We start from the raw sequence: 20,412 nt of genomic DNA, 5'->3' as shown, positions 1-20,412 counted from the left end.
CCCCGACCGCGTCATACCAAAAGACGTTAAAAGATGGTACTTGTTGTTACCCTGTCTGTCGCTCGGCATTAAGGGGCTAAAACAAGGACTGGTCGGCTCGGAGTCAGTATACTGTGTCCGAGTGGGGTATTCATGTTAAACTGCCGCATGATATCTCAGTGAGCTAGCACTATCAATCGGCATCAGTCCGGACTAGTACAAGCAGCCACACAAACACACACGTGCATGCACGTCGCTATAAAGTGCAATAATCTTGGACGCGACGTTAAACCCCATTTCACCCCACCTCACCTCACCTCACCTGATTGCAAGCACTTTATGTCTTTGCTGCTTTTCAGAACCCTCCTGTTGGTCCTTGTCACGATGTTGGTCACGGGAACGACTATTGACTTACTGATCTGTACCAAACTGCCACAGTCAATTAATCTCAGAACCTATTTAAAAAGAGGTGAGTTGTCTGTATTATCTTAATGAGGACTCATCTTTGGTTCTTACTACATGCTATATTCATAGCAAATGGTCCAATAAGCTTGTATTCTCAAAGTGGATAAAGCGTTAGTTCACCACTACTAAACAATGCAAAGACATATGAGTGACTATGTTCCATTGAGGACAACTAATATTAATATACTAAAATATACTAAATATACGTTAAAAGGTTAACAACCAACAAAACTGAGTTTTAGCAACTTGCAAGCCGTTTCTGAAAACATTTGGTGATAGTCTGGACATCTAACGGACTCTGCTTTGAGGGTTTTGTCGCTATTATTTAAGAAAATGTTTTATTGTACGATAAACAACTCCCTCTCCTCGTTTATGTCTCAAATGAGATATCAACATAATGTTTAAGGATGTTAATAAAATGTACAAGCTTTAATAAAACAATTTACCCGTATTTGAATAATGATGACTCCCTGGATACAATCCGGACTCGGCAATGTCGGACAAGTCCATTTTATGAACAGGAGGGTTGATATTGGTGTTGGATATTCTCACACCTTTGACGTTGATTATCTTTACCTTTTCTCCCAATACTAATTGTCGTATCTCACCCACATTTGAATGCGACCATTCGGCCATTGAGTTTGCCCAGCTACATCTTAGGGGAACAACTTCTCAGAACCTCTCAAAAACAACGTCGTCCAATTTACGTCTACAAGCTGCGAGCATATTTTGGAATCTCCCGCAATGACGTCATGATAGAACCCTGTTTTAACGTAAAATAAACCACGCTTCGTTCAAAATTGTTCTTTGCGATTTATCTTGTACCCGTCTTAAATTTACTGATAATATGTACCAAGAGAGAACTGACAACCCACAAACAGCCATTGTTCAATTTGAGCGCGGAAACCATATAATGTGCTAAGGGGTTTTCAAATGCTTCAAATCGTACTGGATTTCGTACGGAACAAAACGTGTGTTTCTCAATGTATCTGTTTATGTCATGCAATCCTCAAAAACAAGGGGGTACGGGTGGCCCAGTCGTCTTAGGTGTCGCGATTCGCTGTGCAGAGTTGCGTCCCTTGGGCACACCAGAAACCCCATGGTTGTGGGATCGAATCCCGGTTCGCCCCGATTATGTTTCTAGGTTTGTCAGCACCATACCCGTGCTCGTGGGTTTCATCGAAGTGGTAAACGTCTGAGACATGCACCACTTCGGGCTTTCCTCCCGCATTAAGCTGACACGCCGTGATATAGCTGGAATACTGTTAAAAGCTGCGTTAAACCCAACTCACTCACTCCCAAAAACATCGCCCTATCTCAACAATAAGGGAGTTGATTATCATAAAGTTTCGGTTCGTCGAGTCATGATTCCTGAAACAAAGTAATTGCAAACATTTGTAAGAATCTGCTTCACACATGGACCCCCGAGTCATTACTCGTATGCCATGAACCGAAACAAAATTACAGTTTCCAGTTCCATTTTACCATTCAGATAAGCGTTCAACTCATCGTAATGTATTGTTTAAAGTTACTCCTTGTCCATTTCTAGTGACTTGGTGTAGAGTCCTGCGATGTTTCTCCGTGTACACTAACACCCTGAAGCTGTTCGATGTGACGGTGTCCTCTGAAAGACTCGGATGCCTAAATGGTATCAAGACACTCTCCTTCTTCTGGATTCTCTTCAGCCGCCTACATGCGTCAACTCTAGGTACGTTCCAAAAGATATTTCTACGATAGAATTGGTTTGGATTAAAGTCTGTTTGTTGTTTGTCGATGCAACAGCAATGTTGAGACTGTATATCAATTATTTCCAATTTCAAAGATTTCAGTTAGTTCAATTATTGTTATCTGCTAGCTATTGTATAACTATTTCCTAATATTTCGGTTAAACCGCATTATTTCGAAACTTGCGAAATTTGTCGTAAGGCACCTTGTCGTTGGTCAAAGAATTAATTCGCCATCTAATTCTAAGGGGGCGGTCGGGTAGCCTAGTGGATAAAGCGTTCGCTCGTCACGCTGAAGACCCGGGTTCGATTCCGCCCGGGTTCAAAATGTGTGAAGCCCGTTTCTGGTGTCCCCCGCCGTGATATTGCTAGAATATTGGCGTAAAACCATACTCACTCGCTCACTCTAATCCTAAGATAAACAGAAGTCTTAATTAAATGTTTGAATAGTGTATTTTCATTTTGACATCCGTAACTTGCAGCAAATTAAAACGGTTTTTGACAATGAAATAAAGAACTCGCGAATATATAAGTATTTTTTTAAAAGAGATGCAGGTGAGCCCTCCACACTTTAGAAGGTCAAAAGTTGTGGTATGTAGGGCGTGATGCACATCCTCTCCGGATGGTTTAGTTCTAATAGTTTTCTAAAATATGGCCCAGTATTCCCTGCCATACATGGTGATCGAAACATGGGGGTCCCAGCTTCATCAACTGACTTAGTGCTGATAATAAATTACTAAATGTGTACGTGAAACAGATGCAGTGTCTCGATCCCCCTTATTCTCTCTTGTGCCTGTGGGTTTCACCAAAGTGGTAAACGACTCTGATTCAACTCAGTATTTCTCACCTCAAGTTGACATTTACCGATATGAGGCGGCATTAAGCAAAACCAGGGGTCCGTTGCAAAGTGCCAATCGCTTGGAAGCGATGTGCAGCGATTAGCGTTACAACGGGGCGCTAACTTTAAGCCGCTTGCAATCGTACCAATCGCTGACTGAGCACACTTCCATCTCAAACCAAAATGGCGGCTCAGTTCGACAGCGGAACAAGAAAATTCTTGACTGGATCAATTAGGAAACGAGCAAAGCAGCTGACACCATCATCCTCAGTCTGCTCCACATGTTCAAAATAGTCATAAGTATCATCAGTTCGCCATCGAGCCTCTTCTATTACGTTCTTCATTAGGGCAAAGCAACCAAGCGGAATTTTCGCCGCCATACTGGAAGAGTGCGCAAGCGCTTTAAACTGTTGCAGACCCAGGGATGAACGATTAATTTGTTGACATTAAGCGATTTATGGATTGTCCCTAATCATTCCAGGATGTCCTAATTTATCCAAAACGTATACGCTTCTTCAACGGTTGCGTATCGATTTAGTAGGCATGACTGTAGTTCTGCACCATGACTGTGGAATTTATATTTTTTAGGTTGTGTTTTTTTTACTAAAAGCCTAGGCAAGTCTAAATCAAACGAACCAAGTCTAGTTTGCTTGTTAAGAAAACAGCAGAAGAGGAAGGGTTCTTTCGAAGAAATATATTTTTATTAATTTCAAGACATGTTTTCATTGGCTTAGTGTTAGTCTAGCATGGCTGATGTGGCATTTTAAACTTCTGCATTGATATTGTGAGTTTGCTATGCCTAGAATCAGCGACCATATACCGAGGGACAGGCCTATATGGTCCCTGCTGCAATGCTTGAAAACTTGACACTGTATTTTCTTTTCTGTCTAAATGCATTCAAAGACTTGAATGTGTACTTTGATGTGGTTTTGATAAAATTAAAATTGCACAGCACTGTCAACATTGGGGGGATTTTCTCCTCTATGTATATTATGTCCATCTAAACTTTCAACAGTCTAGCCTGGATATTGTCAACTGTCGACATTGCCATTGCCATTCATGTATGACAATAAAGCCATGGAAAGCTTGAAAGAATGTCACATCCTTCGAATCCTTCGGTTGGTTTGTTGTTTTACGCCGCAAATTCCAGCTATATGACGGCGGTCTGTAAATAATCGAGTCTGGACCAGACAATCCAGTGATTGATATCATGAGCATCGATCAACGCAATTGGGATCGATGACATGCTTCAACCAGGTACCGTTAGTCGACCCTTACGACAGCCATTGGGAATTGCATGTAATGCCAGTGTGAAATGTGTATGTAGGTCTTCAAACAATGGGTGCCGTGAGGTGTCTTCGCTTAAAGATCATACAATGACTGTTTAAGTAGCTCCAATAGAAATAGTAGTAGGCATACTTTTAATAAACTTATTATGAAAGGTAGTTGAAAAAATCACAGAAACAGTCCCTTCTCTAGCTAGAATGCCTCAGAAATCCCCTGCAATACACCTTTCTGTTACAATTTCAAAGCAGATTAGAGTAGACTCCACTTTGATGACATCCCTTCCAGGTTTATGACATCAGTTCTGGTTGGGAAAACACATGCCCAATACAGTGCAGTCAACTACGGTTATAACGAACTCAAAGGGACCACTAATTTTAATTTGTTATAAACGTAGTTCGTTATAAGCATTTATACAACAAATACACACAAAATGGACGGGACCAAGAAACAGTTCGTTATATTCGGAAATTCGTTATAAGCGTGTTCGTTATTAACGTAGTTTACTGTACAATTAAACCAACAAAGTCCTTTAAATCTAACTACTTATACCATAATAACAAAGGTTTACACGCAATATCCAATGTGACATTTTTTAAGAGAAACGTCCCTCCCTTCACATACCCTAACAGGAAAATTATATGCATTTATGGTCCGAGTTTTATGTTGACGCGTTATTAACTTCCATCAAAATCTGATACTGTTGCAAATGTTGGATATGTGTATCGCTGTTGCAAATGTTGGATATGTGTATCACTGTTGCAGATGTTGGATATGTGTATCACTGTTGCAAATGTTGGATGCGTGTATCACTGTTGCAGATGTTAGATATGTGTATCACTGTTGTAGATGTTGGACATGTGTATCACTGTTGCAAATGTTGGATACGTGTATCACTGTTGCAGATGTTAGATACGTGTATCACTGTTGCAAATGTTGGATATGTGTATCGCTGTTGCAAATGTTGGATATGTGTATCACTTTTGCAAATGTCTGATATGTGTATCGCTGTTGCAAATGTTGGATATGTGTATCACCGTTGCAGATGTTGGATATGTGTATCACTGTTGCAAATGTTGGATATGTGTATCACTGTTGCAGATGTTGGATATGTGTATCACTGTTGCAAATGTCTGATATGTGTATCACTGTTTCAGTTGTTGGATATGTATATCACTGTTGCAAATGTTGGATACGTGTGTCACTGTTGCAGACGTTGGATATGTGTGTCACTGTTGCAGATGTTGGACATATATATGTGTCACTGTTGCAGATGTTGGATATGTGTGTCACTGTTGTAGATGCTGGATATGTGTGTCACTGTTGCAGACGTTGGATACGTGTATCACTGTTGCAGATGTTAGATAAGTGTATCACTGTTGCAGATGTTGGATATGTGTATCATTGTTGCAGATGTTGGATATGTGTATCACTGTTGCAGACGTTGGATATGTGTATCATTGTTGCAAATGTTGGATATGTGTATCGCTGTAGCAGATGTTGGATATGTGTATCACTGTTGCAGATGTTGGATATGTGTATCACTGTTGCAGATGTTGGAAACGTGTATCACTGTTGCAGATGTTAGATATGTGTGTCACTGTTGCAGATGTTGGATATGTGTATCACTGTTGCCGATGCTGAATATGTGTATCACTATTGCAGATGTTGGATATGTGTATCACTGTTGCAGATGTTGGATATGTGTATCACTATTGCAGATGTTGGATATGTGTATCACTGTTGCAGATGTTGGATACGTGTGTCACTGTTGCAGATGTTGGATATGTGTATCACTGTTGCAGATGTTGGATATGTGTGTCACTGTTGCAGATGTTGGATATGTGTATCACTGTTGCAGATGTTGGATATGTGTGTCACTGTTGCAGATGTTGGATACGTGTATCACTGTTGCAGATGTTAGATACGTGTATCACTGTTGCCGATGTTGGATATGTGTATCACTATTGCAGATGTTGGATATGTGTATCACTATTGCAGATGTTGGATATGTGTGTCACTGTTGCAGATGTTGGACATATGTGTCACTGTTGCAGATGTTGGATATGTGTGTCACTGTTGCAGATGCTGGATATGTGTGTCACTGTTGCAGATGTTAGATATGTCTATCATTGTTGCAGATGTTGGATATGTGTATCGCTGTAGCAGATGTTGGATACGTGTATCACTGTTGCAGATGTTGGATATGTGTGTCACTGTTGCAGACGTTGGATACGTGTATCACTGTAGCAGATGTTAGATAAGTGTATCACATGCAGATGTTGGATATGTATATCATTGTTGCAGATGTTGGATATGTGTATCACTGTTGCAGACGTTGGATATGTGTATCATTGTTGCAAATGTTGGATATGTGTATCGCTGTAGCAGATGTTGGATATGTGTATCACTGTTGCAGATGTTGGATAAGTGTATCACTGTTGCAGACGTTGGATACGTGTATCATTATTGCAGATGTTGGACATGTGTATCACTGTTGCAGACGTTGGATACGTGTATCATTATTGCAGATGTTGGATATGTGTATCACTGTTGCAGATGTTGGATACGTGTATCATTATTGCAGATGTTGGATATGTGTATCACTGTTGCAGATGTTGGATATGTGTATCACTGTTGCAGATGTTTGATATGTGTATCACTGTTGCAGATGTTGGATATGTGAATCACTGTTTCAGTTGTTGGATAAGTGTATCATTATTGCAGATGTTGGATATGTGTATCATTGTTGCCGATGTTGGATACGTGTATCACTGTTGCAGATGTTGGATATGTGAATCACTGTTGCAGATGTTGGATATGTTAATCACTGTTGCAGATGTTGGATACGTGTATCATTGTTGCAGACGTTGGATATGTGTATCACTGTTGAATGCATGTATCTTGTTGCAGATAAAGTCGTGACGAAAGGGTTCGATGTAGCTCTACCGTTGACATGGAGAATATTGAGGCCATATGTAAGGGGTTATCTGACGGAATCGGCATATGTTATGAGGTAATCTTTGGATAGTTATTTGAAACATTTCATGAAAATACTATGGTTGTAGAAGTAACTTAAACGACTACCCTTTGAGACTTTCCTGTAGCTGACATAAGTTCAAGCTTCACAAATACAGGAAAATGAAAATATTGAATATTGACAGAACTTACTAAAAAAATATATCCAGAGTATAACAGTGTATGTAGACATGAGCTGTATACTAGTTGATATTTTTTATATTTTAAGTGGTTTACAGACAACTCTGACCAGTCTGGAACAAAAGCAGAAAGGGAAAATAGACTGGAAGAAGCTGTATCTACAAAGATATTTACGGTAAGCAATTAGCACTGTTGTTGCAGGCATCAATACAAAATATTACACATATCATTACAAAAGTAAATTGTTTGGGAGGAGGAGTCATTACATTTTTGTTTAAGGGCGCTTTGAACTGTATTTCAGCTACATCAAAGCGTTCGCAGTTGGTCGATAGTCCCAAGTCCCGTGAAGATCCGGGGTAGAATAGATCTTAAGCAACCCATGCTTGCCGTAAAAGGCGACTATGCTTGTCGTAAGAGGCGACTAACGGGATCGGGTGGTCAGTCTCCCTGACTTGGTTGATGCATGTCATCGTATCCCATTTGCGTGGATCGATGTTCATGATATCAATCACTGGATTGTCTGGTTCTGGATTGTACAAACCGCCGTCATATAGCTGGAATATTGCTGAGTGCGGCGTTAAACAACAAACAAACGATAGTCCCAAAGCTAAAAGCGGCGCTAAACACTACACATGTGCCCTTTGTTTCTTGTTTTCAGAGCGACACCACCGGCCATCCTTGTCCTGGTGTTACTGACCACGTTCCTACCTTATTTTCTTAGTGGATCTCAAGGCGTGAACATGCAACGCTGTTTACCATGGTGGAGTTTCGTCACACCAATTAAATTACATCATCCTCCGGTAAGACTCTGTCATGACGAATCGTCCTGGATTCGAACGCAGAACAACTTTCAAGAATCCATTCCTTAGAAACACTGACAGCAATGAGACTATGTGAATACAACATATAACTCGGCTTATTGTGTGTCATTGTACCCGATAGTGCGGACAGGTTGGTCTTGACTCGATTAGTTAGAAGCTACCACATTATAACTAGATTATTATCATTAGATTATTGTTAAACACTGTCAATTAATTTTATAACTCACCCGTCAAGTGTTAGTCATTCACTACCGGCCCTGTAATTAACGCGATTGTATTAAAGCAAGTGCCAAGCACTGCAATGATAATTTAGAAACTAGGACGTGTATAATTCATCAATGAGTCTCATTCATATTATTATTTATGTTTGTATATATTTATTTTTCCAATCAGAATAATGATTTTCCTGTCTTTCTTTCTTTTATGCTTTTATTTTGCTGTTGTTTCACGCCACATTGGAGTGGCTTCAATTTATTTATCGCCGTACAATGCTTTTCGTATCTGTATATACGAGGAGAGACTTCAATAAAATATCCTGTCTGTGAATCGTTACCATGTTAGTTACGGCTTACACCGGACCCGTGAAGATCCGGGTTAGAAAAGGTCTTCAGCAACCCATGCTTGCCGTAAAAAGCGACTATGCTTGTCGTAAGAGGCGACTAAAGGGATCGGGCGGTCTTAGTTGATGCATGTCATCGTATCCCAATTGCTGGATTGTCCGTCCCAGACTCGAATATTTATATTTACAGACCTCAGCTGGAATATTGCTGAGTTCGGCATTAAACAACAAACAAACAAACAAACAAATCCTACACCGGAGGCTCAAACCAAACCATCAGGAAGTTCTTCTTCTCTAAAACAGAACAAAATCCGATGCAAATGGTAAATGATCTTCACATGTTTGAAGGCACAAAGCATAGGAAACAATGTTAAGAATAATTATCTCACACCTTTTGCCATCTAAGGGAATATAAGCTCAAACTTGGCATCATACCATGATATGGCAACAACAGCATTGTCACCTTGTAGAGGGTTATACTGTAAACTACGGTTAAAACGAACCCAAAGGGACCACTGATTTTAGTTCGATATAAATGTAGTTCGTTATAAGCATGTATACCTGTATAAACAGCAAACGGTCGGGACCAAAAAATAAGTTCGTTATATCCGTCTGTTCGTTATAATCGTGTTCGTTATATACGTAGTTTAATGTGTGTAAGATATTTATGTTGGTTTTTTTTCTCTACCAGCCTTCAGACTGTTTGCCTCAAGTGTTATCAAGAAGGACGGATTTGTTATATTCTTTGGCATGTCCTCTCATCTTTCTACCACTTATGTTGTGAGTATGGGTTTAATAATTAGGCTTGTAATGAAAACTAACGTGTGATAATTAGCAATAGTAACATATACTACTCAAAAGAAGTTAAGGGTCACCTGCTTCTTTCATATTACTATAGTTAATCTCTCATGTCATGACGGATTAACTTTACCTTTATGAAAGAATAGGGTGATCCTTAACTTCGTGTGAGTAGTATACATTTACGCTACTACCCAGAAGTTCATTCCCCTTACACGCTTTGAGAACACGGGTAACACGGGTGCTCAACGGGTTGCACACTGGTTGTATGGTTACTGCGGAGGCGTAGTGTAAATAACAAAAGAAGAAATGCCCACGTGACATATAATTTATACACAATGTTTTAATTAATTTCGACACAACAATAAGATAATTGATACGTCCATGAATCCTGCTTTGTTGCACGTTCATTGTTTTTTTTACATCTTACATTACATACTGTAACAGAGAAATAGAAGGTTTTGGAAATTATATTCCTCTAGACAAGTACTAAAATAACAACCGTTGTTTTTATGAAAACATTGGCTACTAATTTCTTCTCTCATTTTCCAATTTAATTCATTTCCATTTCAAACTGTTTGGATCAACGTAAACATGATTATAACGTAATGAAAACAAAAGTAAACAGTTTGCATTCTCCTTTTATCCCATCCTCCCTGCTGGCAAAATGTAAAATATATACTTAGTGAGATCTGTATGTAATCCATGAAATAAAATAATGTTCATGTTTTAAAGTATCGATGGTTGTGGCTAATTGTCTTTTAATTAATAGGGAATTGTGGTGAAATGTCTGTGTGGAGAGATGTCCGACTTCATGATGCATTATGAATGACAAAGGCAATGAATTAAAAAAAATCGTTAGTTCATTTCATGGAGTAACAAATAGGCAGCAACATAATGAAATAATTAAGTCTTTGCGCGGGATCGTACCGGCATTTACGTCAAGTTGATATCGGGTTTTAGGCACATGTGTTTGGCTAAAATTGTTCGTCGGAAATAATAGACGGTTGGAACAATAGAGTGGCGTTATAAGAATTATTTATGTCGGTATGTATAGACTAAGAGATGAAGCAGCTGGACTGAAATAGAGGTCTTGAATATAAACAGAAATCGACAATTATTTTTCTAAATACTAATCTGTACCATCGATTATACGAAACACACTTTGTAGTTATGCTTTCTATTCTATCGTTGGAATTAATCTAAATGTTTCCGTGTAAAAAGGTATTGAAATCTTTTACCTAGTCAAACGATTTATGTTCAAACGCAACGCACAGAACCAAATTATCCAGAAAAGAGTTAATCATTAAGAAACCAGACACACACACTTATGATGTTCAATCCGTATCCGTAGGTGTGTTGATTTAACATTAATACATTACAAATGAGAACCACTGATTGATGTACACCAGATAGACGCCATCATCCGAACACACACATTGTAGGCAGGGACAGAGGGTGTACACTACAAATGGGAACCACTGATTGATGCATACCAGATAGACGCCATCGTCCGAACACACACATTGTAGGCAGGAACAGAGGGTGTATACTACAAATGAGAACCACTGATTGATGTACACCAGATAGACGCCATCATCCGAACACACACATTGTAGGCAGGGACAGAGGGTGTATACTACAAATGAGAACCACTGATTGATGTACACCAGATAGACGCCGTCATCCGAACACACACATTGTAGGCAGGGACAGACGGTGTACACTACAAATGAGAATCACTGTTTGCTGTATACCAGATAGACGCCGCCATCCGAACACATCGTTTGGGAATCATACTTTTTTTATTCCAGATCACCAATCCCTGGGTTCATCTTGTCAATCGTTGCGAGTGTGTCATTCTACCTTGTGAGTGAAGTACGCTTTCTTCCAAACTCGCTACTGCATCGCCTGCTTGGTAAAAGGTATGTAACACGTAGTATGGCTCCTCAGTACAAGTAGAGTTGGGAGTGAATGTTTGCTTGTGCCTAAGTCTTATTTGAAGTTGTTAACCTGTACGTTGTAAGTATAACAATAGAAAAAGTGCCCATTAGAAGAGAACATTATGAAAGCCAATGCTACATCTAATACTTATTCAAAATGGGTACAATGTGTGAAGCCCGTTTCTGGTAACCCCGCAGTGCTGGAATGTTGCTAAAATTGTCGTAAAACCATACTCACGCATTAATTCTAAGCTAAAGTTACCGGTAGATCATGACATGAGTACCCCTTTCGCGAACACCTGGTGTCATCACTGATTTTCAGTGATCCATTCCTATAATGTTCGCCTTCGCGCCGAGTGGAATCTGTTTCTGGCAGATAATCAAGACTGGTTATTTTAGTCCGGATACCTCGCCTTTCCGCACGATTACTGTGGGGAACGTGTCCTTGACCTGTCTGTCTTTATGTCCGTCCGTCCGTCCGTCCGTCCGTCCGTCCGTCCGTCCGTAACGACTAATAAATTGTAGACCGTTTCTTTGTGAAACTATGGAAACCCACCAGACAAGTGATAAACTGTTGCGTTTGGCTATTCAGGAGCGTTATAAAATATTATGCGTCTAAGACAATAAATAACAAGTTTTGATTTTGGTTCAAATTTGTATGGTTTCATTTTTTGGACATATCTCATAAACCGTTGAATATTTAGGTGATAGACTATCTCTGTTTTGACTACCTTAAATTCCGCATACTAAGATGACACGGGCGCCTTTAAAACCTTTTTGGAATGCGTAATTTCACATGGGTAAATAGGTCAGTTGTTGAATAGTGAAAAATATTGGTGACAGGTAGTGACAACGTCACAAATATGATTACTGAAATTCAAGACTACTTACTGTTACAGGAATCATACAAATGGGTTTGTCGCTAATGTTTATATTACTAAGTTATCATAATTCTCCATAGATATATAGTTCATAAATAACCACATGTGTGTGAATACAACATGAGAGACTACTCACTTTTGCGACAGTGGTTATAGTATGTTTTACTTAATAGTGCGTGTTCTGGAATGGATTTCCTTAGCAGTTTATCAGCGAGTGACAAGAACATCTGATAATGTTCCGATATTGAACGTATACAGACAGGTCTAATTGGTTATCGACAACTATTGTTATGTGCATCAATGTGCAGACTATTCACATTCAGATTATTGTGCGAAAATGGAATCACATGCCTGATAATGTCATTTGATGATAGGATTATGGAAACAGTGTACGCACACCAAATGTTCAGGTACGAAATTTCAAAGCAACCTATGCTTGTTTTAAGAAGTGACTAAATGGATCGAGTGGTCGATTGTGTGACATCCTACCCTGATAGAGTGAGACATAATGAAGTGTGTATTATAAATCAAGCAAACAAAGACCCATAGCTATTTTCTATTTTGTGTTCTTTATTATAATTACTGCTTTTTAATATTCTCAACTAGTTAAATCAAATCTGTGATATTCTAGTTATTGTACTGTTTTTTATTAAGTCTAAATATATGTATCATTAATGTATAACTTCTCGTCACGATATGGGTGAAATACTGACGATGTGACGTTAAATATTAACTCACTCACTCACTCTATTTTGTTGTGGAATTACAATTGAAAAGTATTACATATAGCATTGCTCTCAAATGAAAAGTTCTGTCGCTTGAAAGGACCCGTGAAGATTCCGGGGTAGAATAGGTCTTCAGAAACTTGCTTGCCGTAAAAGGTGACTATGCTTGTCGTAAAAGGCGACTAACGGGATCGGGCGGTCTGGCTCGCTGACTTGGTTGGTGCATGTCATCGATCCCTATTGCCTGGATCGATGCTCATGATAATAATCACTGGATTGTCTGGATCAGACTGGAATATTGCTGAGTGCGGCGTTAAACACCAAACCAACCAACCCACCAACGATTGAAAGGTTCCATTACTATTTCATGTCGTTGGAAGGTGCAGAAAGTATGTAAAAAATAGGGAATCATGATCATTTGGTTCAGTCATTGATCATAATGTCAGTTGTGCTTACAACCTTTAGGATTTTGATATCATGAGGTATATGACATATGTTCTTATGATTTTATGTACATATTGAAAAGGGCGGGGATATGGACTTTTTGTTTTCACAGGCCGCTGTCGCATGGCAGAGCACGCTATTTTGCCTTTTTCGCCGAAGGGAATCTGTTTCGGAGGATAATAGGGACTAGACATTCTCCGGCGTCAACGTGTTATATTTCTATTGTTGAATAAATAGTTATGCAAAAGTGAATATAGTTACGTAATCCTTTATGATTGGATGAATACATGACACTTTTTTATGGATAGCAACTTCTTTTATTCTTTGTACGACGCTTCTGAGCTACCTCTTGCTCCTTCATCAGGTGAATGTCTATCAAAGTCTTTACGATTGTAGGTTGGTACATTTGTCAATATTTCAGACGGTTTGGATCCTACATAGTCGGTGTCCTTGTGGGGTATATACTGTTCAAGAACAAAGACAAAATTGCACTAAGCAAGGTAGGTTTCAAGCTCATGATCTCTTTATCTTCTTTTGTCCTCAAAATGTGCTTCTACTCTATGTCTGTAATGTGACATCAACTGTTTAAGATTGTGGAGATCGAATATGTCTCAGCTGATTGAAAAAATATTTGGAACACTCTTACAGATGAAACGTATGAAGGCGTCCGCATTTATTCGGCTTGGCGTCTAGAACCAACTAAAACGAAGACATAAAAAGTGTGTCAGTCGTAAGAGGTATGCCAATTCTGAAAGCAATAAAGCTTCATGATGTAACTACGCATGTGATTGGCATATATGCTACTCAACCATTGATAGGGATATTGAGATATTTCATATCATGTACAAAAACATGATTATAGTAATTTGGAGCACATATAATACTGACCATAATCCTTAATGCAATCAAGTAATGACTCTCTTTATATTCGCAGAAAGTATTTGAGACAATTGGAATTGCTTGAATTTTTGCAATCTCAGAAAAGAACGAAGTTCAATTATGTTTCATCCCAAACGACAAATGTAAAGGAAAATGTATGGGACAAACGTGGTGACCATAGATATAGTTATATAGATATATCTCAATCTTCAAAGATTCATGACAAATTGCCAAATATGAAAGCAAATTTTATCTGGAATTTACTGAGAAAACAATATGTGAAATGGGTACCAATTGTGCTCCACTCCTGGGTGATCTGTTCTTTATGCGTGCGAGTTTTATATTTACACCTGTGCCTAAATATTCAGTGACAAAAATATATCCGCAAGACTGTATTACAAGGTAGATGAGTTCATCTTATCAACAGCCAACTTTCCCTTTATGTCGAACGTTCTTTCAGCAGACCCAGTCTTTGGTGTCTACATTTCACACTTGTTGAGGTACAAACGAGCATGCTTTTCTACGCACATTTGACACATCAGTAACAAAAGTTATGTTCGATGCAATTGACTTATACCATATGGGAAAAACTGACTTTCCGTTGCTTGTATTTCTTACGGGTGACACCGTTGGGGCAGGATACTCTCACCTTTTCACAAACACCTGGTAGAATCACTATATGATAGCGATTAATAAATACATGCTTATAACATACTAGTAGTAGTAGTCGGAATCGTATAATGATTTATGGATATGGTTTTATGGAGTTAATTGACCATACCTATGAATAGTTGAGTAGTATATATTCCAATATATTCTCCTGTTTGAGATCTTATTGACGTTCCATTTGTACGAACCATTAACTTAAGGGACTTTTTGCTTGTGTTTTGTTGCCTTAGACAGCACAGATAATCGGTTGGAGTTGTGCTCTTGGCGTCATTTTCTTCCATGTCTTTGGCGAGAGTTTAACTTGTAAAGCAGTCATCAGAGACATCCTGGGCTTTTATCATGAACCGGTATTCAAGGTTTTGTGGACAGTAAGTTTCGGGTGGATCGTTATCGCCTGTTCTACCGGGAATGGAGGTACGTACTGATATGGAGTCTGATCCGGGGCACGGCTCTTTGAACTGAGGAACTCAATACAACGTTTTTTTGAATTAGGGCAGTTCGGTGTGTGTGTGTGCGTGTGTGTGCGTGTGTGTGCGTGTGTGTGTGTGTGTGTGTGTGTGTGTGTGTTTGTATGTATGTCTGTATGTGTTTGTGTTTATTTGTATGTGTGTTTGCATGTGAGTGTGTCAATGTGTGTGTGTGTGTGTGTGTGTGTGTGTGTGTGTGTGTGTGTGTGTGTGTGTGGAAAAGGAGAAAGGTTTCACAAAACATAAAACAGACACACCTGAATAATATATCTCCCCATGTAGATTCAGTGTTACAATCCTCATGAACCAATGCTTACGATACGAGATGACCTAACTGATGCACCATCTACATGTCGCTGTCGTATACATGTACATGTAGCTGCAATATTACCGGGTGCGGCGTTAAACAAATAAAATGATTACATGAATTTCTGATTGTATGAATACGTTTATCAACAGGCATCATCAACAAGTTTCTGTCGTGGAAGGTGATGGCTCCCCTCAGTAAGCTTGGCTACAGCTCCTTTCTCACCCGCATTGCCGTTGGTCATATCTACAGCTCCAGATTACAGGACAACTGGCACTACACCTGGCTTGATACGGTTTGTTGGTTTGTTTGTTTGTTGCTTGGTTGGTTGGTTTGTTGTTTAACGCCGCACTCAGCAATATTCCAGCTATATGACGGCGGTCTGTAAATAATCGAGTCTGGACTAGACAATCCAGTGTTTAATATCATGAGCATCGATCCACGCCATTGGGATCGATGACATGCATCAACCAAGTCAGCGAGACTGACCACCCGATCCCGTTAGTCGCCTTTTACGACAAGCATAGTCGCCTTTTACGGCAAGCATGGGTTGCGGAAGACCTATTCTACCCCGGATCTTCACGGGTTTGATACGGTTTGTAATGTCCACATAAAGTGAGCGATTGATTAAAACTATATGCTGATATGCGGGAGATGTAGCCGTCAGCATGTCTTGATCTTTTTCTTTCCGAAGCAGAACTAAAAACGCTTACACCATTCATTAACTTTGCACGTATATCAATTAGGTAGATAAATAATACCATTTGATATATTTATATTTTATATTTTGTTGCCATTTGATGAAAACAAGTTGGACTTTGGATGCGGTTTGTTTCGGTCAGACCTACAGTCACTGTGGCATGGGTGTACTTATTGATTGTACTTAATGTCCCATAAATGATGTTTTAGAGTTAGCAAATACTGTCGAACATGTTCTTTACAATAGCTCTGTCTTCAAGTTTTGCTATTATGAACTCGGAAATATGATCGGAACGTGGGGGATATGCCATCTACTGATGGCTCTGAGGTGAGGTGAGGTGAAATTGGGTTTAACGTCGCGTCCAAGATTATTGCACTTATATAGGTGCAATAACATCTACATATAGAAGTGTTGAGGTACAAAAGCATATTTATGTATAACTTGGGTATTATAGCATATTCATTTCGGATCCATCTTCAAAATAACACGCAGTAAGTATTGGATGAGCAGGACTGTGTGTATTGATATGGATGGAAATTTGAAAAAAGCCCTGCTGCTTCGGTGCTCTTGAAAGATTACGTTGTGCATGCAAGTTCAAATATGTTGCAGATCACTTCCTACACCTGGGTTACTGTCTATGCGCTGTCAACATCCTTCCTAGTACATCTGCTTTGTGTGGCACCAATGGGTAACCTGGTAGTCCTGTTGTGGAGCAGGACAAAGACTAAAAAGACCCGTGTCGTGGATGGGGATCCGATAGCAGTCAATCCTCCTAATCTCAAACTTAAGTCTAATTGACATTAATCTACGGTTACAGGGTATTCTTATGTACATTTGGTTCAAATTGTGTTTGTCCCCCATTTTTATATAGTCACTATCAATGATAATTTGTATATATTAATACCGGACGTGAATGTACATCTTTCGAAATCGCACATATCCTTCAGCGTGTCATCCAAAAATGAATGTCCAGGGACCCGCTTACATACTAATCGCCAAGACAGAATTAACCACACTTAACCATGTCATAACCAGATGTTGATCACTTGCTTTATAATTGTACTAGCACCTCAACTGATCCACCATATTGGTAGAATAGGAAGGTTTCGAAACCCATTAGCTAGTCATGTCTTCATTGGTACCACAGCTTCTTAAAGCCACTTCAAGATATCGGATGAATTTATTAAAATATGCATGTACATGATGAGAGTTGAGATTTGCACAACTCTTTGTTATCTCATAACAGCTGGCGTTGTTCTGAGGTGAAACAATGCTATCAAACATTGGTAACGAATGGTTAAATAACGGCCGAACCATCTGGTTAGCTGAATGCAGGAAGGAGAAGGTTTTCTGTACAAAAATTAATAACCAAGTTGAACATATAACGAGTGAGTGAGTGAGTTAAATGTTAAGTCACATCGGCAATATTTCAGCCATATCGTGACTATCAATAGTTAAACATAATACACATATTGAAACTTGTATAACAACCTGTCAACGAAGGACAGTAGTGAGTGAGTGAGTGAGTTAAATTTGAAGTCACATCGGCAATATTTCAGCCATATCGTGACTATCAATAGTTAAACAGAATACATATATTGAAACTTGTATAACAACCTGTCAACGAAGGACAGTAAGATTACTATATTTATCACAGAAAAAGATATAAAACTAGTACGGAATGATAAAAGAGAATAGCGCTATACATAACGATACAAGATAAAAACAGGCTATAGATCGCCAGCAACTGAAGGTAGACCACCATGCTAGGGACCATGGGGACTTACAGTACCTTTGCTACCTGCATGTACCCCAGCAGGATTTACATCACCCCTTCAGCAACTGGCGATGTATGTAAAGTTAGCCACAAGTAAAAATAGTAACATTCTACGTTTAGTTTAAAAGAATAGTTGGCAGAAATATTCTTTGAATGACATGGGTGAGTGAGTGAGTGAGTTTATGCTTTACGTCACATCGGCAATATTTCAGCCATATCGTGACAAGAAGTTACACAGTATTTATCCATATATTTAAACCAAATAAGAACCTGTCGGCGAAGGACAGTAAAATTACTAGAATATCACAGATTTATATGTAAAACTAGCATACAACTATAAAAAAGATATCACTATAAATTACGGTACAATATAAAAAAGGGCTTTAGTTCGCCAGCAGCTGAAGGTAGATCACCATGCTAGGGTGCATGAGGACTTACAGTACTTTTGCTACCTGCATGGACCCCAGCCGGATTTACATCATCCCTTCCGCTGTTGGCGATTATGACAAATTTAGCCAGGTTAAATGAACATATATACTATGATTAAAATTGTGGTGAAAAGACATTACTTTGAATGACGTGGACTTACGATATCCTCTCATGGGGACAATAATTTTACACTACGACAACCCCCTTTGAGGATACGGCCAGTAACAAACTCAGATATAATTTCATTCTAACAATTTTTAAAAAGGTCATTCATTTTATACAAGACATATTATCAAATTTTTTTGCGAACAATTCTATCTCTTTTAAAAACCCAATAACTAAATGAGAATTAATATCATAAAAAAGATCCTTGAGAGATGATGATTGGAAATATTTATCCCTTGCGATGGCAAATTCAATACAATCAAGCAGGACATGCTTGACCGTGAACATATAACGATATGTATATGTATGAATATTTGTTGTTTAACGCCGCACTCAGCAATATTCCAGCTATATGACGGCGGTCTGTAAATAATCGAGTCTGGGTGAGACAATCCAGTCATTGACATCATGAACTTCGATCTACACAATTTGGATACGATGACATGCATGAACCAAGTCAGCGAGCCTGACAACCCGATCCCGTTAGTCGCCTTTACGACAAGCATAGTCGCCTTTTACTGCAAGTATGGGTTGCGGAAGACCTATTCTACCCCGGAATCTTCACGGGTCTGATTCTTGTTAAACAACCCCTGGGCTACAAGAAATAACTGAGAAAAACTCTGACAAGCATAGTCGCCTTTTACTGCAAGTATGGGTTGCTGCAGGTTTATTCTAACCAGAATCATGTACTGAAGAAGATTAACATGTACAGGACTCTAAAGACACATTATAGTCACGGGAAAAGATTCCATGAAATGAATGACAAACTTGATAGTCATGCAAGAGGTGAGGTGAATATGGTTTTAACGTCGCGTCCAAGATTATTGCACTTGTATAACGACGTGCATGCACGTGTGTGTGTGTGTGTGTGTGTGTGTTGCTGCTTGTACTAGTCCGGACTGATGCCGATTTATAGTGCAAGCTCACTGAGATACCATGCAGCAGTTTAACATGAATACACCACTCAGACACAGTATGCTGAAACAAAGCCGACCAGTCCTTGTTTTAGCCCCTTAATGCCGAGCGCCAGACAGGGTAACAACAAGTACCAACTTTTAACGTCTTTTGGTATGACGCAGCCAGAGATACGAACCCCGGACCTTCCGCTCTCCGGGCGGACGCTCTACCACTAGACCACGGAGGCGGTCAGTCATGCAAGAGAATCTCTCTCGGGCAGCTGCTCTTCAAATCATGAGAGACGTCTTTGCTATTACTCCGTTCGATCTGAAACATATAATGCGATACCAGGAGCGTTGTAGGACGTCACGGCGTGTCAGCTTAATGTGTGAGGAAAGTCCGAAGTGAAATAGGTCCCAGACGTTCACCCTTTTGGTGAGTGAGTGAGTTGGGTTTTTACGCCGCTTTTAATAGTATTCCAGTCATATCACGGCGTGTCAGC

General features: G+C 39.4%; 1 protein-coding gene across 1 annotated transcript in view; it reads left to right on the top strand.

Annotated features, from left to right (window-relative positions):
- The window catches only part of LOC139479889 (nose resistant to fluoxetine protein 6-like), a 28,673-nt gene extending 10,863 nt beyond the window's left edge, over nucleotides 1-17,810 (top strand). The window contains exons 5-15 of the mRNA XM_071262809.1: nucleotides 339-448; nucleotides 1,994-2,152; nucleotides 7,204-7,306; nucleotides 7,538-7,624; nucleotides 8,108-8,249; nucleotides 9,521-9,609; nucleotides 11,442-11,552; nucleotides 14,042-14,120; nucleotides 15,399-15,582; nucleotides 16,095-16,237; nucleotides 17,252-17,810. Of these exons, the coding sequence (XP_071118910.1) occupies nucleotides 339-448; nucleotides 1,994-2,152; nucleotides 7,204-7,306; nucleotides 7,538-7,624; nucleotides 8,108-8,249; nucleotides 9,521-9,609; nucleotides 11,442-11,552; nucleotides 14,042-14,120; nucleotides 15,399-15,582; nucleotides 16,095-16,237; nucleotides 17,252-17,440 (1,396 nt within the window). The 3' untranslated portion in view covers nucleotides 17,441-17,810. The remainder of the gene's footprint in view (nucleotides 1-338; nucleotides 449-1,993; nucleotides 2,153-7,203; nucleotides 7,307-7,537; nucleotides 7,625-8,107; nucleotides 8,250-9,520; nucleotides 9,610-11,441; nucleotides 11,553-14,041; nucleotides 14,121-15,398; nucleotides 15,583-16,094; nucleotides 16,238-17,251) is intronic.
- The last annotated feature ends 2,602 nt before the right edge of the window (nucleotides 17,811-20,412 follow it).

This window comes from Haliotis cracherodii, unplaced genomic scaffold (assembly GCF_022045235.1).
Source record: "Haliotis cracherodii isolate W230 unplaced genomic scaffold, xgHalCrac1.p SCAF_4, whole genome shotgun sequence".
NCBI classification, from domain to species: domain Eukaryota; kingdom Metazoa; phylum Mollusca; class Gastropoda; order Lepetellida; family Haliotidae; genus Haliotis; species Haliotis cracherodii.
This window is presented reverse-complemented; position numbering and strand designations above follow the sequence as displayed.